This window comes from Alligator sinensis, unplaced genomic scaffold (assembly GCF_000455745.1).
Source record: "Alligator sinensis unplaced genomic scaffold, ASM45574v1 scaffold600_1, whole genome shotgun sequence".
NCBI classification, from domain to species: Eukaryota; Metazoa; Chordata; order Crocodylia; family Alligatoridae; genus Alligator; species Alligator sinensis.
In genome coordinates, this window is record NW_005841859.1 from 4,595,646 (window position 1) to 4,607,442 (window position 11,797).

The 11,797-nt window shown below is 38.2% G+C and overlaps 1 protein-coding gene across 2 annotated transcripts in view; it reads left to right on the top strand.

The window, feature by feature from the left end:
• Nucleotides 1–11,491, top strand: part of MOV10L1 (Mov10 RISC complex RNA helicase like 1) — a 57,321-nt gene extending 45,830 nt beyond the window's left edge. For both annotated transcript variants that reach the window (XM_006016501.3, XM_025215368.1), the window contains 9 exons: nucleotides 401–522; nucleotides 1,352–1,451; nucleotides 1,951–2,115; nucleotides 4,607–4,780; nucleotides 5,320–5,469; nucleotides 6,167–6,274; nucleotides 8,676–8,807; nucleotides 10,067–10,158; nucleotides 10,758–11,491. In XM_006016501.3, coding sequence (XP_006016563.1) covers nucleotides 401–522; nucleotides 1,352–1,451; nucleotides 1,951–2,115; nucleotides 4,607–4,780; nucleotides 5,320–5,469; nucleotides 6,167–6,274; nucleotides 8,676–8,807; nucleotides 10,067–10,158; nucleotides 10,758–10,767 — 1,053 coding nt within the window. In that variant the 3' untranslated portion in view covers nucleotides 10,768–11,491. The remainder of the gene's footprint in view (nucleotides 1–400; nucleotides 523–1,351; nucleotides 1,452–1,950; nucleotides 2,116–4,606; nucleotides 4,781–5,319; nucleotides 5,470–6,166; nucleotides 6,275–8,675; nucleotides 8,808–10,066; nucleotides 10,159–10,757) is intronic.
• Nucleotides 11,492–11,797: the final 306 nt, after the last annotated feature.

The following is an 11,797-nucleotide window of genomic DNA, read 5'->3' on the forward strand; positions in this document are numbered from 1 at the left end:
CACTGCTCAAACAAGGTTGAAAACCCCTGGTTTAGACTAACCTGCGAAGATTAAAACAATTCAGCCTCAAGGTTTTTGACTGTCTATACTTAGCCTAGAAGCTATTAATGTGCAATAGCTACACAAGCAAGTTACTGCAAGGGGGTGAACTTATACTAACACATTGACTGCTCTGCACAGCTGGTTGAAGGGTAAGAGCATGCACACAATGAAAGTAAGATAAGTTGTCTTACACTTATTTTGGGGCTAGAACATGCAGACAGGCAATTACTGCAGAGTGGTCAACACAATGAGCTTACCTTATAGTAATTGACTTATGTAGCTATATTTCTAGGTTTTTAGTATATGGGGTTTTTTTAATAATAGAAACATATAGTAAATAAGTCTCCTATGTTTGCAGGCAATCGGTGATACAGTGAAACTTTATTGCAAAGATGGGGAAGACATTTGGAAAGCTTCACGGTTTAGGATAATAATCACCACATGCAGCAGTGCGGGAATGTTTTATCAAATAGGAATAAGGTACTATAGATGCATATGTATGTTTTCAATGTGAAGGGACATTCTGTAAAACTGAAAATTGGGCCACTCTGCAAAATACTTTCAGCTGTTTTAATAGGAGAACTATTAACTGTTAAAGCACTGCATTCATAGCTAAGTTTTTAGACCTATTAAAGTTTGTCAGCCTCTTCTCCATGGTAAATTTGGAGATTCTTCCAGATTTTCAAAGTAGAGGTAAATCCATCAAAAAAAGGAGGCTCGTTGATCCAGGGTTTTTCTCTGTACAACGGTGTTTCCTTCTGGCTCCCTTACCAGTTGTGTTGATGTCAGGGGCCATACTGTGCTGAATGCGTTTTAGTAGTTAATACTAACAAGGACTGCTAGACTTTTGTTTACTTCAGTTGTAACCATCTGTAGGTTGATACATTCAAACCCATTCAACTCAAGAGTTACTAGTGTACTTACTGTGTGGAAGAAGGCAGCCTAGAGATTGTTAGTGCTAAACTAGTTGTTTTGCTGCTGCTTGAAATGGAAGAAAGTGAAAGGGTAAGGAAAAGTGTAATTTGCTTATCAACTTAAAAATTTTGTTATGACCAAGTTAAAGGTAGGGAATGTTTGTTTATAATTTCAGAATATGGCAAAAATCAAAGATGAGGGCAAAGTTTATTCTACTTTAAAGTCTTCAATTATGGAAATACTTTTGTGTTCACTAGGATCTGATTATGTACAGCACACAGACACAATCCTTGTAAACTTTTCAGAATTACTTTGCCTAGGTCAACCACAGGGTGGCAGAATATACTAAACCTAAAGCAACACTGTTATTTGAGTTCATTCTATTTAATTCTAGGTGTGGACACTTCACACATGCATTTGTGGATGAAGCAGGGCAGGCAACTGAACCAGAATGCCTAATTCCTCTTGGATTGATTTCTGAAGTTAATGGACAGGTATTTACTAAAATTGCTTGCTAAAAGCACACCAAAAGAAGTAGGCTTGCTTTTTTTTCCACTTACAGTAGTGACTTCAAATGAGTTATCACAAACCCTGAAATGATGTCATATAAGCTGCTTATTTCCAGGAAATTAGTATATAGTTCTGAGAACTTGTAATAAAATGTATTGCATTATAAATGGAAGTTATTACTTACCTTAAAGCTTTTAGTTTCAAATGCTGTATATTTTAACTTTCAGTATTTTTTCAAGTTATAGGAATTATCTTTCTAAATTGAACAGTTTCAGGTGCAAACAAGTGTGCATTGTATCAGAATATAAATGTGTTCTTGACAGTAACAAGCATCTTGGCTTAGTAGGGGAGTCGGATACCAAGTTAATGTATTATGAAAATAATTGTTAGACCCAGTGACCCACAGTGTTTTATAGTAATTTAATTAACCTTTCTGGTGTAAATATTTGCCTCTAATACAAATGGTTTTTACTGTATCTACAGATAGTTCTTGCCGGGGATCCAATGCAGCTAGGACCAGTAATAAAATCTAGACTTGCAGTTGCTTATGGATTAGATTCATCCATGTTGGAAAGACTGATGGCATTGTCTCTGTACCTGAGAGATGAGGATACTTTTGGTGTCTGCGGATCATATAATCCTCTGCTGGTAAGTTAGACCAACATTTTCTACTGATTAAAAAAAAGTGATCCACAGAAAGAAGGGAAAATACTGTGTGTTGCTAAGTTTCCCCTTCCTTGTTTAATTTCTGATTATATAAAGGAAGTCATTTCAGGTTTTATTGTCTAGCATTTTGCTGGAGGACTTGAAGATTTAAAACACATTATCTGAGCTTCCTTGCCTGATCAGAATCTCACGCACGCCCTACACAAAAATGAAATTGTGGAGTTGTGCAAGTGTTTCCATAGTAGGAATCTGTTCAGGACATAAGAGCTAATACCTTTATTCTTGTCAAAAAGCCAAAGTATATTTGAACTGTAATGGTCTAAGTCTAAAACCATGAAGTACGGGTTACATTGGTCTATTTGAAGGAGACCCACTTGCTAAATTATCCAGGACAGTTAGAGTACTTCAAAATTCTCCCATCCAAGAGTTGGATCCTTATTTTTCCTAAACTCTTGTCTGATCTCGAGATGAGAAAATAACTGCAGTGATGTGTGCAGAAGGGGGAAGGAGTTAGATTGTGTTTATTGTTCTTTCCTGTCATTGTGGTGGCCTGTTGGTATGCATATATAAAGAGTTTGTGTCCCCTTGTCATGCTTTCTCTAGTGAAGGATTGTTAACATAGGGTATGACTAACTGACTTGAGTCTATTTTTCAACTGACTGTTGAGGTAAAGTAAATGAGAGAATACACAGACTTCTGTAATATAGCTGCCTGGTCCTGCAGTACACCAGGCATTTAAAGTACTAGTAACATGTGCCAAGCTACCACAGTTCAGAGGCACACATGCAAGATGCTTCAGCTGCTAGGCCCTGTAGGCTCTAGCAATCATACAAACATATGGCTAAAGAGAGAGAGTAATTTCCCCTTCTTCCCATCCATAGGTAAGGTTGTGAATATCTGCATACAGTAACTTAAATGATTAAAGCTGAGCCTAATAATAATTATCCTTTTTTGAGATGGGAGGGAAGTTGTTCCAATTGACAGTTACAGTTCTTCAGGCCTAGAGCTACTTTGAGTTCATAACCTAAGAATGGGATCCTCCAAAGCCAGTCTCTTGGATAAGAAGATCTGCCTTCCAAGAGTTATGTGCCTAGTTTGCTGATTGCGTCCCTTAACAGCTGTAAACTCTCTCTGAAGTTAGGTCTAGCTTATGGTGCATGTGTTGCAAAGCAGTTATGATGGTGTCACCAGTGTAGCTTCCGTGTTACTAAAAAGCCAAGGAGTAAAGAGCCTGGTAGTTGGAGCACTCCCCAAAGATTAGACCTAGCATCAAAATCATCTGCCTAAGAAGCTGACCTTGCCTTCTAGCTGTGGTTTGGGTGCCTGTACAGTCATTGGAACTGAGGTATCTGATGCTTGCAGGTGAGTTCCCCAACCAGGCTACAAAGTTGTGTGTTTTCTCTGGTGTAATGAATATAGAAGCTGTTCTACTTACCATGGAAAATTAAACAGAAGGAAGTGAGGGAACCCTACCCAAGAATATCTTCAGTGTTTGGGCACTCTCCTAAGATGTGAGAGAGATACAAGGGCAAGTTGCCTGAAACAGGTTGAATACTTGCCTCTCTCATCCTTACCACTGTATCCACTGGATTAGTGGATAAAAGAGGTGCCAGCACCAGCTCCTTCCCTTCCTTCTAAGGGTCTGATCATGGTAAGTATGCTCTAAAGAACCTACAGAAGTAGGTCAGATGATCAAAGAAACCCTAGTCTGTGTATATCAACAGTTTCTTGCTCATGTTTTAAATCCTTAACTGCTCAGGAAAGCCAAGACCAATGCAGTTCATACCCAGAAACAAGTATTTAAGTTATTGGGAGCAACAGGGATTTTCAGCACTTAAGGTGCTAGGTGTTAGCTATGTAAAAGTTTTGAGAATTGTCTTTTTGACATTATGTACTGTTAATTAGTTGGCCCCTTCTGCACAGGTTTCATGTCTCTTTCTGTTATTTCCCTATAATTCTGCACAGATCTGAACCTGGCTTCAATGTCAGACAATCACACTGTTACCACACATGGTTTCCTGGCTTCTGCTGCACTTCGCTCTGTGTGGTTCTCTGCCAGTTCCTCTGCATCTAGTTTTTTAACTACTCATGGCTTCTCATACTCTGTTGCTTTCTCAAGGCTGTTTCTTGTAAGGAAATATACCTGAATGTCCATTTTAGGGAGCTCAGTGGGGAAACAATTAGTGGGAATGGCATCATCCTATTTAACAGATTCATCACAATTTCTTTATGGTTTGAGAGAAGATGGAAGCATTTCATAAAACCAGTTTTCTTTTCTTTTTTAATAAACCAAAGTGAATATCAGCACAGAGCTTTATTAAATGCAAAATTTGGAGATCTTTTCCTTGAGCTGTTAATATTTCAAGTCAGCAGTAATTTTTTTATTGCTGTGCCATTATTAATGGAGGGGGTGTAGTTTCATTTAATTCTTTTAATTTAATTTTGGGTGTCTTTTTTTTCTTCCTCCTTGCAGATTACAAAGCTTGTGAAGAATTATAGATCACATTCTGCTTTGCTTGCTTTGCCATCTAAACTCTTTTATTATAAAGAGCTGGAAGTTTGTGCAGATATTTCAGTAGTAACTTCTTTGTTGGGTTGGGAAAGATTACCCAGGAAGGGATTTCCACTAATTTTTCATGGCATGAAGGTATGTAAATATCCATGTTGTTAAAATGGGATAAGGATGGTTGGTAGGTAAGATATGGTGACAAATTTCATATTCTTGGAAGTACAGTAATTAGCTTCTTATATTTTTTTTTTCTCGAATCAAATTGCAGATTTTGTAGATACACCTTCTGAATAAATTTCTTTTGCTAATGTATCTTAGGGTAGTCTTCCCAGTTTCAGAAACGTAGTGAAATAAATAATATGCAAAGATCTTAGAATATGCCTATGCAGTGGTATAAGGTAGACATACAGCTAGCTCTCAGTGGAGACTAGCCTGTGTGGAATTCAGTGCTTTCATCGCCCGACTGTTTCCAATACTAAAGCTGGCTCATTAGAGGTAACTTAAGTATCTCTGCAGTACGCTGCAGCTAACTAAACTTATTAGCCATTATAGAGCAGTATAATTTCAGTTCTTAACAAAACATGATTCTAAGCACTAAGGCAATCGGTAGATATTATAGGCTAAATCTGTAATCACTCTCAATGCCTGACCATCTTCTTTGCCATCTCTTGATGCAGGGCAATGAAACACGTGAAGAACACAACCCATCTTGGTTTAATCCTACAGAAGCAGTTCAAGTAATGCGTTATTGTTGCCTTCTTGCTAAAAATCTAAGCAATGCAGTGTCAGTGAGTGATATTGGAGTGATTACACCATATCGTAAACAGGTATGGATCTGATTTTTATACATTTATAAATTGCTGTATTTCAACTAGTACATGATTACATCTCTAACCAGGCTATTTAATTCAAGAAAATATCATAAACTTCAAACTTTTGCTACCTGTATCACTTAGTGTACCATCAATGGTAGTGCGAGGTGATGTTGTTGCTATGGTGATTTAAGTGATACGCAAAGGACAATAATTCTTGTGAGTGATAACTTTTATTGGACCAAGTGTATGGTTGGTAATACACTTGGTCCAATAAAAACTTTCACTTTCGATATTCTTGTACTATCAATCACACTTAATGTTTCTATAAAACTCTAATCTTATATAAAACTGGCAGCAATGGAAAAGGACATGTTCTGCTGCTTTCTCATGTTAAGAACTATTTATCCTGGTAGGTTTTCTGAGTGTTACTAGCTTTGTCCAAAGGAAAAAAAGTGTACCTTGACTTTTATCTAAATACTGGTGGTGGGTATTTCAGAGTTAGGTGTTGAATGACACTTTTTTCCAAATAACTTTCTGTACTCGCAACATCTCTTATTAACAACTGTCGTTTTTCCCCACACGATAGTGGAGAGATACAGGTTTTAAAATACGTATTTTGTACATATGTATGTGTTTTATTGATGTAAAAAAAACTATTTGATTAATTGTTCTCTAATCTAGAAACTACTTTCTTCAAATATCTTTTTAGGCAGAAAAAATCCGATTTCTTCTGCGAAATGTTGATTTGATGGATATTAAAGTTGGCTCTGTGGAAGAGTTTCAAGGGCAGGAGTACTTGGTTATTATATTATCTACTGTATGTAGTCGATTTTCTTTTTATTTTTTTTCATATGCCTCTTAATGATGGTTTGAATGATGTAGCCATGATGGTCCAGCTTTATGCAAGTGGCCGGGATTTCTTAGAGTGGTATCTTTTACTGGACCAACTAGATAGCTGGGATAATGTTAGACAAGCTTTTGGATGCGAGACTTTTTTTATTAGGTCTGAACAGTTAGAGCCAACACAGTATAGTTAAAGAAAAGATTGTAAGGAGGGGTGAGAAATTCCCAAGTGTAGCAGACAACCAATTAGCAGAAGACAAAACTCTGATTAAAAGGAAATCTAGGCCTGTCAAAGAGAGGAAGGTCATTCTCACCTTTCGTGTGTGGGAGAATTCATGGATCAGGCAGGTTATAATGAGCCAGAAAACCTATATCATTGTAAAGATCTTGGTTCTTAGTGTTCAGCCAATTTATGAATTTTTATTCTCAAATTTGCCTGGGGAACAAACAGCTGCTTTTCTTCTGCTAATTGGTGTCTGCTACACCTGGGCATTTCTCTCCCTGCTCTTACAACTGTTTCTTAAAATGTGCTGTGTTGTCTCAGACCTGATAAAGAATGTCTTGCATTTGAAAGCTTGTCTACCTCTATCCCAGCTATACTGTTGGTTCAATAAAAGATAACATCCTAAGAAATCCTTGCCTCTGTGATGGTGGTCAGTCTGAAAACATTTTCCAACAGTCTGTATAACTGCAGCACCTAATATCCTAGCTTTTTATGTATAGGCTAATGCTGTAGCATCTCGGATGATTGTGGTAAATATTTATGAAGACTAAAATGTTAAGTGTCTTGTATTTTACAAATATTTTCTAATACAAGAATGTGCCTTTTACTTTTAAACCTGCCTCTATCTACACTACATTTAAACATAAGCAGGGGGATTTGAAACTGGCCAGATTTAAGCTGGTTGCTAGAAACAAATTATTCTGGATCATAACAATTGGAAGTTAACTTTGACTGTTTGGTATATATTAGTTGATGTTTTGTCTAATTAGCTCTTGTACCATACAAGCATAGTCTCTATAATCTCCATTAGTGTAATATGATACCACTTCATACCCTTTAATGTGCATGCTTTCATGGCACCCCAGCAAGGTAATGAGGGAACCATTACTGTATTTTATTGAGACTTGTAATTGATTTGCCATAGGTCACTAAGGAATGTTGTGGTGAAGCAGAAAATTGAATACAGCTCTCGTGACTCCTTTGGTACCCCATTCATTAGGTCCCATAATGGTCATAAGTACAAATAGACAGAGCAGTAAATAGCATAAAGTGCAGTCACAGCCCACCTTGTGATTCCCCCAGGTCAGGATTCAACAAGTTTGGACTGCAGTAAGGGACCTGTCTTTAATTTGCCCACGTTGTTTTATAAATTAGTGCAGTAAGAAATCAAAAAATTGACTGCAGTGTTGCTGGCTTGTTTCCTTCTTAGTGGGTGTATCCACACATGCACTTAACTGTGCAGTAGACTCATTTATGGTGTAGTGTCACAGTCTACATGTGCAATGTCATTAGACTGCAGCAAACTAATTTTCACCACCATTAGACAATACTTTTGGGGACAGTAGTATTTTACTGCTACAAAAATCTACCTAAATGCACGTGTAAATGCTGACCCAGGAGTACGTTTGTGCCCAGTTAGCCCAGGCAGCAGGGGACCGGACCCCTGCCTGCTGCCTAGCCACAGTGCCCCATTGTGTGGAGCCTCTTGTGCCCCATCCAGCTCCATCACCTTCACCACTGCCACCACCTCCCGGAGGCCAGGACTGACTACCCACTCCCCCCTGCCGCCCCCCATATCCCCTGCCAGCCCAGAGTTGCTCTTCCCCAACTCAAATTGCTGCAGTACCAGGCACAGCATCTGCACGTGTACCCTGGCCCACAGCAGTTTGAGCATCTACACATGCTGTTAAGGTGCTGTGATAATTTCATAGTTTCATAGTTTGTAGGGTCAGAAGGGACCTGAGTAGATCATCAAGTCCGACCCTTGCCATGGCAGGAAAGAGTACTGGGGTCAAACGACCACGGCAAGGTATTCGTCTAGCCTCCTCTTTAAGACCCCCAGGGTAGGAGCCAGCACCACTTCTCTCGGAAGTTGGTTCCAGATCCTAGCCTCCCTGACAGTGAAGTAGCGCCTCCTGATGTCTAGCCTGAATCTACCCTCTGCCAGCTTGTGATGGTTATTTCTAGTCACTCCTGGCAGAGCTCAGGAGAACAGGGACTCCCCCAATGCCTGCTGGTCCCCTCTGACTAGTTTGTAAACGGGCTCTGAATTTGTACTGGAGTTTATCACATCACCATAATGACACATGTAGATGCACCCAGTGTTGACTGTTACAGAATTTTTTTTTGTTTTTTATTCTATGCATTTTAGGTACGCTCAAATGAAGCCTTCTTTGAAAGAAACTCCCTGGGATTCATCTCTAATGCGAAACGATTTAATGTGGCCATTACCAGATCAAAGGCTTTACTTATTGTGGTTGGAAATCCTCATGTGCTTGTAAAAGTAAGGTTTTTGTGCATTGTCTTTGGGTATGTGCTGTATTCATATGATGTCATGGAGATATGAATTCTTGATCTTGGATTTACTTGGCGTGAAAAACAGTGTTGCTTAATTTTAAAAATGTGTTTCAAGTGTAGAGGCCACGGACTGGATTCAGTAAACGACTTTAAGCAGCTGAAAGTGGAGGAGTGGGGGAGGTGCAGCAGGTGCTCCAACTTCGGACCTAACCAATCAGAGCCGTGGCCTCTGCTGCCCTGTAGCCTCTTCCCTTCGCTCCCCTCTTCTATATCCCCCACCAATACCTGTCCTTCCTCTGCTCTCTCTTATCCTCCATCTGCCTCTGGCCCTTGCCTGACCAGGAAGTAGTGATTGCAGTGGCAATAGCAGATGACCAAAGCGATGACTAAGCAGCCAGGTGGAGAAGAGCTGGGCAGCAGAGGAGGGGTCAAGCAACAGAAAGCAGGCATGGGAGGTGGAGACATTACATGAAGAGTTAGGTGCTGGAGTGGGAACAGGTGCCGGAGACAAGGGGTAGGCATCAGTCTACTTGACTCCCCCTTGCCCCCTATCATCCCCCCAACTGCTGTTTGACTCCCTACCATTGCTTCCTCCACTGCAGCAGTCAGGGTGTATGAATTTAAGATGACCTTCCGCTAATTGGATTCTAGACATCGATTCATAAATGTTAGGGGCTGGAAAGGACCTCACGAGATCATCAAGTCCAGCTCCCCTGCACATGGGCAGAAGAGACTGCTGGGCTCAGATGAAAATTATAACAAATTTGTCATGTCTAGAATCTAATTATTGTAGGGGTCACCTTATATTTGAAGTAGTCTTATTTTTTGTTAAATGGAATACATGTTTTTGTGGATCCCTCTCCCTCTCATTGCAATCGTACCTATTCTATCATTACCAGTACCAGTTCTTATATAATTACAACAGATCAAAGAAGTTGGGGTTAAGATGTGCTCTGTCCTTCCAGGAGCGTACACAGAAGGCAATATTTGGAGTTTACACTTATTTCATATGCATCTAAAATGTGTAAAAAATAAATAAATAAATAAATAAATAAATAAATGTTAGTTACATATAACAACTAGTCTCCCTATATTACTCCCAAGCACACCATCTGCAGGCTACGTTTTTTAAGACAAATATTATGTTAAAAGTTTGTCTCCTGTATTTTTGCATTTCTTGTTAATCAACTTTTAATACAGTTTATACTACACATGTATTATATTAAACATTAACTTTTTTAATAGGATCCCTGTTTTAATGCACTTTTGGAGTACAGCTTGGAAAATGGAGCTTATGTAGGTTGCGATTTGCCTTCTGAGTTGGAGTCTCTGCAACAGTGAGTGTTATAGTGTGGGGCAAATGTGGCGCATTTCTAAAACGGATACTTTCTTGATATAAAAACTTAGGCTGGCATTTTGAAATGTAGCTACCTAGACAGGATAAAGAATGTAACACTACATATTTACTTGAAGAGTTATACATATTAATTACCTATTAATTTTTAACTTAGAAAAATGGTGCATATGTAATTGGGGAACAACTTAAGTTACACATGAATTATCAAATATAGTCTGTGCAGACCTGCAAAGAGTTGAAGTAAATCTAAAACTGACAAGAGCACTAAGCTGTCATTTTCAAATGAGTGCATAAAAGTCATGCACCTCAATATAGTTCAGTTATTTAAATAAAGAGCCTAACTGTTAGTGTCTTGAGTACTCAAAACTGTGATTTGAAAACATGCTTTGAGGTGTATAAAGTGGCTAGTAACATAAATATAAGGAAACAGGTTAACAAGAGGTGTAAGCTGATGCCTTTTTTACTAACAGAATATGCATTTGCTACATGAGATCAGTCTGTCTTCTAAAACCAAGGAAAGGCTATTAAAACTACTTTACTGCCTTTTGGTAATTTACCTGTCGCTCTTTTAATTCACAGGCATGAATAGTTTCCAATATTCAAGATATTACCAAGAAGTGCTTCTACGAATTTTTCAGTCTGCAAGCCGGAATTTGGTCCATAGCAGACTCAGTATAATTGGTTTCACTAAAATGCATTGTATTCTATATTGCTTGGATTCCTAAACTTTAAAAGGGAAGTGGGATATTTGAACTACAAACAAAATTAAGTTAAGATTTTGTGTTAATGTTAAAATTTGCAACACTCTATAGAAACACTATTCTGCATGTTGTGATGTACCTGCATCCTATAGGCTTCTCAAGCTGAAATTTAAGAAGGACAAGGAAGAAATGTTAATGTTTACCTATTCTGTAATCTTGTGACTTCATCTGAGATTCTACACATTTGTAATAATGACTTTTGTTTCTCTGATATATTAGCAGTGTTGGTTAGACCTAGACAGTTATCTCAATCCAGAATTCTGATCAGTGTTTCTAGCACGCCCCCCCTCCCCCAAAGTGTTTGTAGTTGCAAGCATTTCTGTATGATCTTCATTTCTTCATATTTGTATTTGGTCTTTTCTTTTTTAATTTGAAGAAAGCTTTTCAGATACCATGTTTATCAAACGATAAGTATAAAGTCTGACAGAAATTTTAGCTTCTTTAGTTTGAGCTGTTACAAGAATCTATGCTGGTGCTTATTTCATATTTGAGTTGAGCGCTGTAGTAAAAGCTTTCATACCAGAGAGCTATTAATAAAAAACATTACACTCAGCAGCTTCAAAGACTCTTTAATACAGGTTGTTATTCTCAGCAAATATGCAAGTTGAAATGGCTTCTAATGTGTTTTAAAAGAAAGATTAATGACTTGGAGTAGAGATTATGATTTTTACTTAGGCAAAACATGTAAAGAGTTAAAGGATTACTTCCGCAGTGAAGGGAAAATAGTCTTAAAGGTGGGAAAATTGCAAAAGAATAATAGGCGTTCTTTGCTGAAGTAAATGTCTGTTGTTTGCCTTAGATAAAAGCTTATATAAAGACTGTCCTTAAATTAAGTTGTTTTTTTTTTTTTTTACGTGG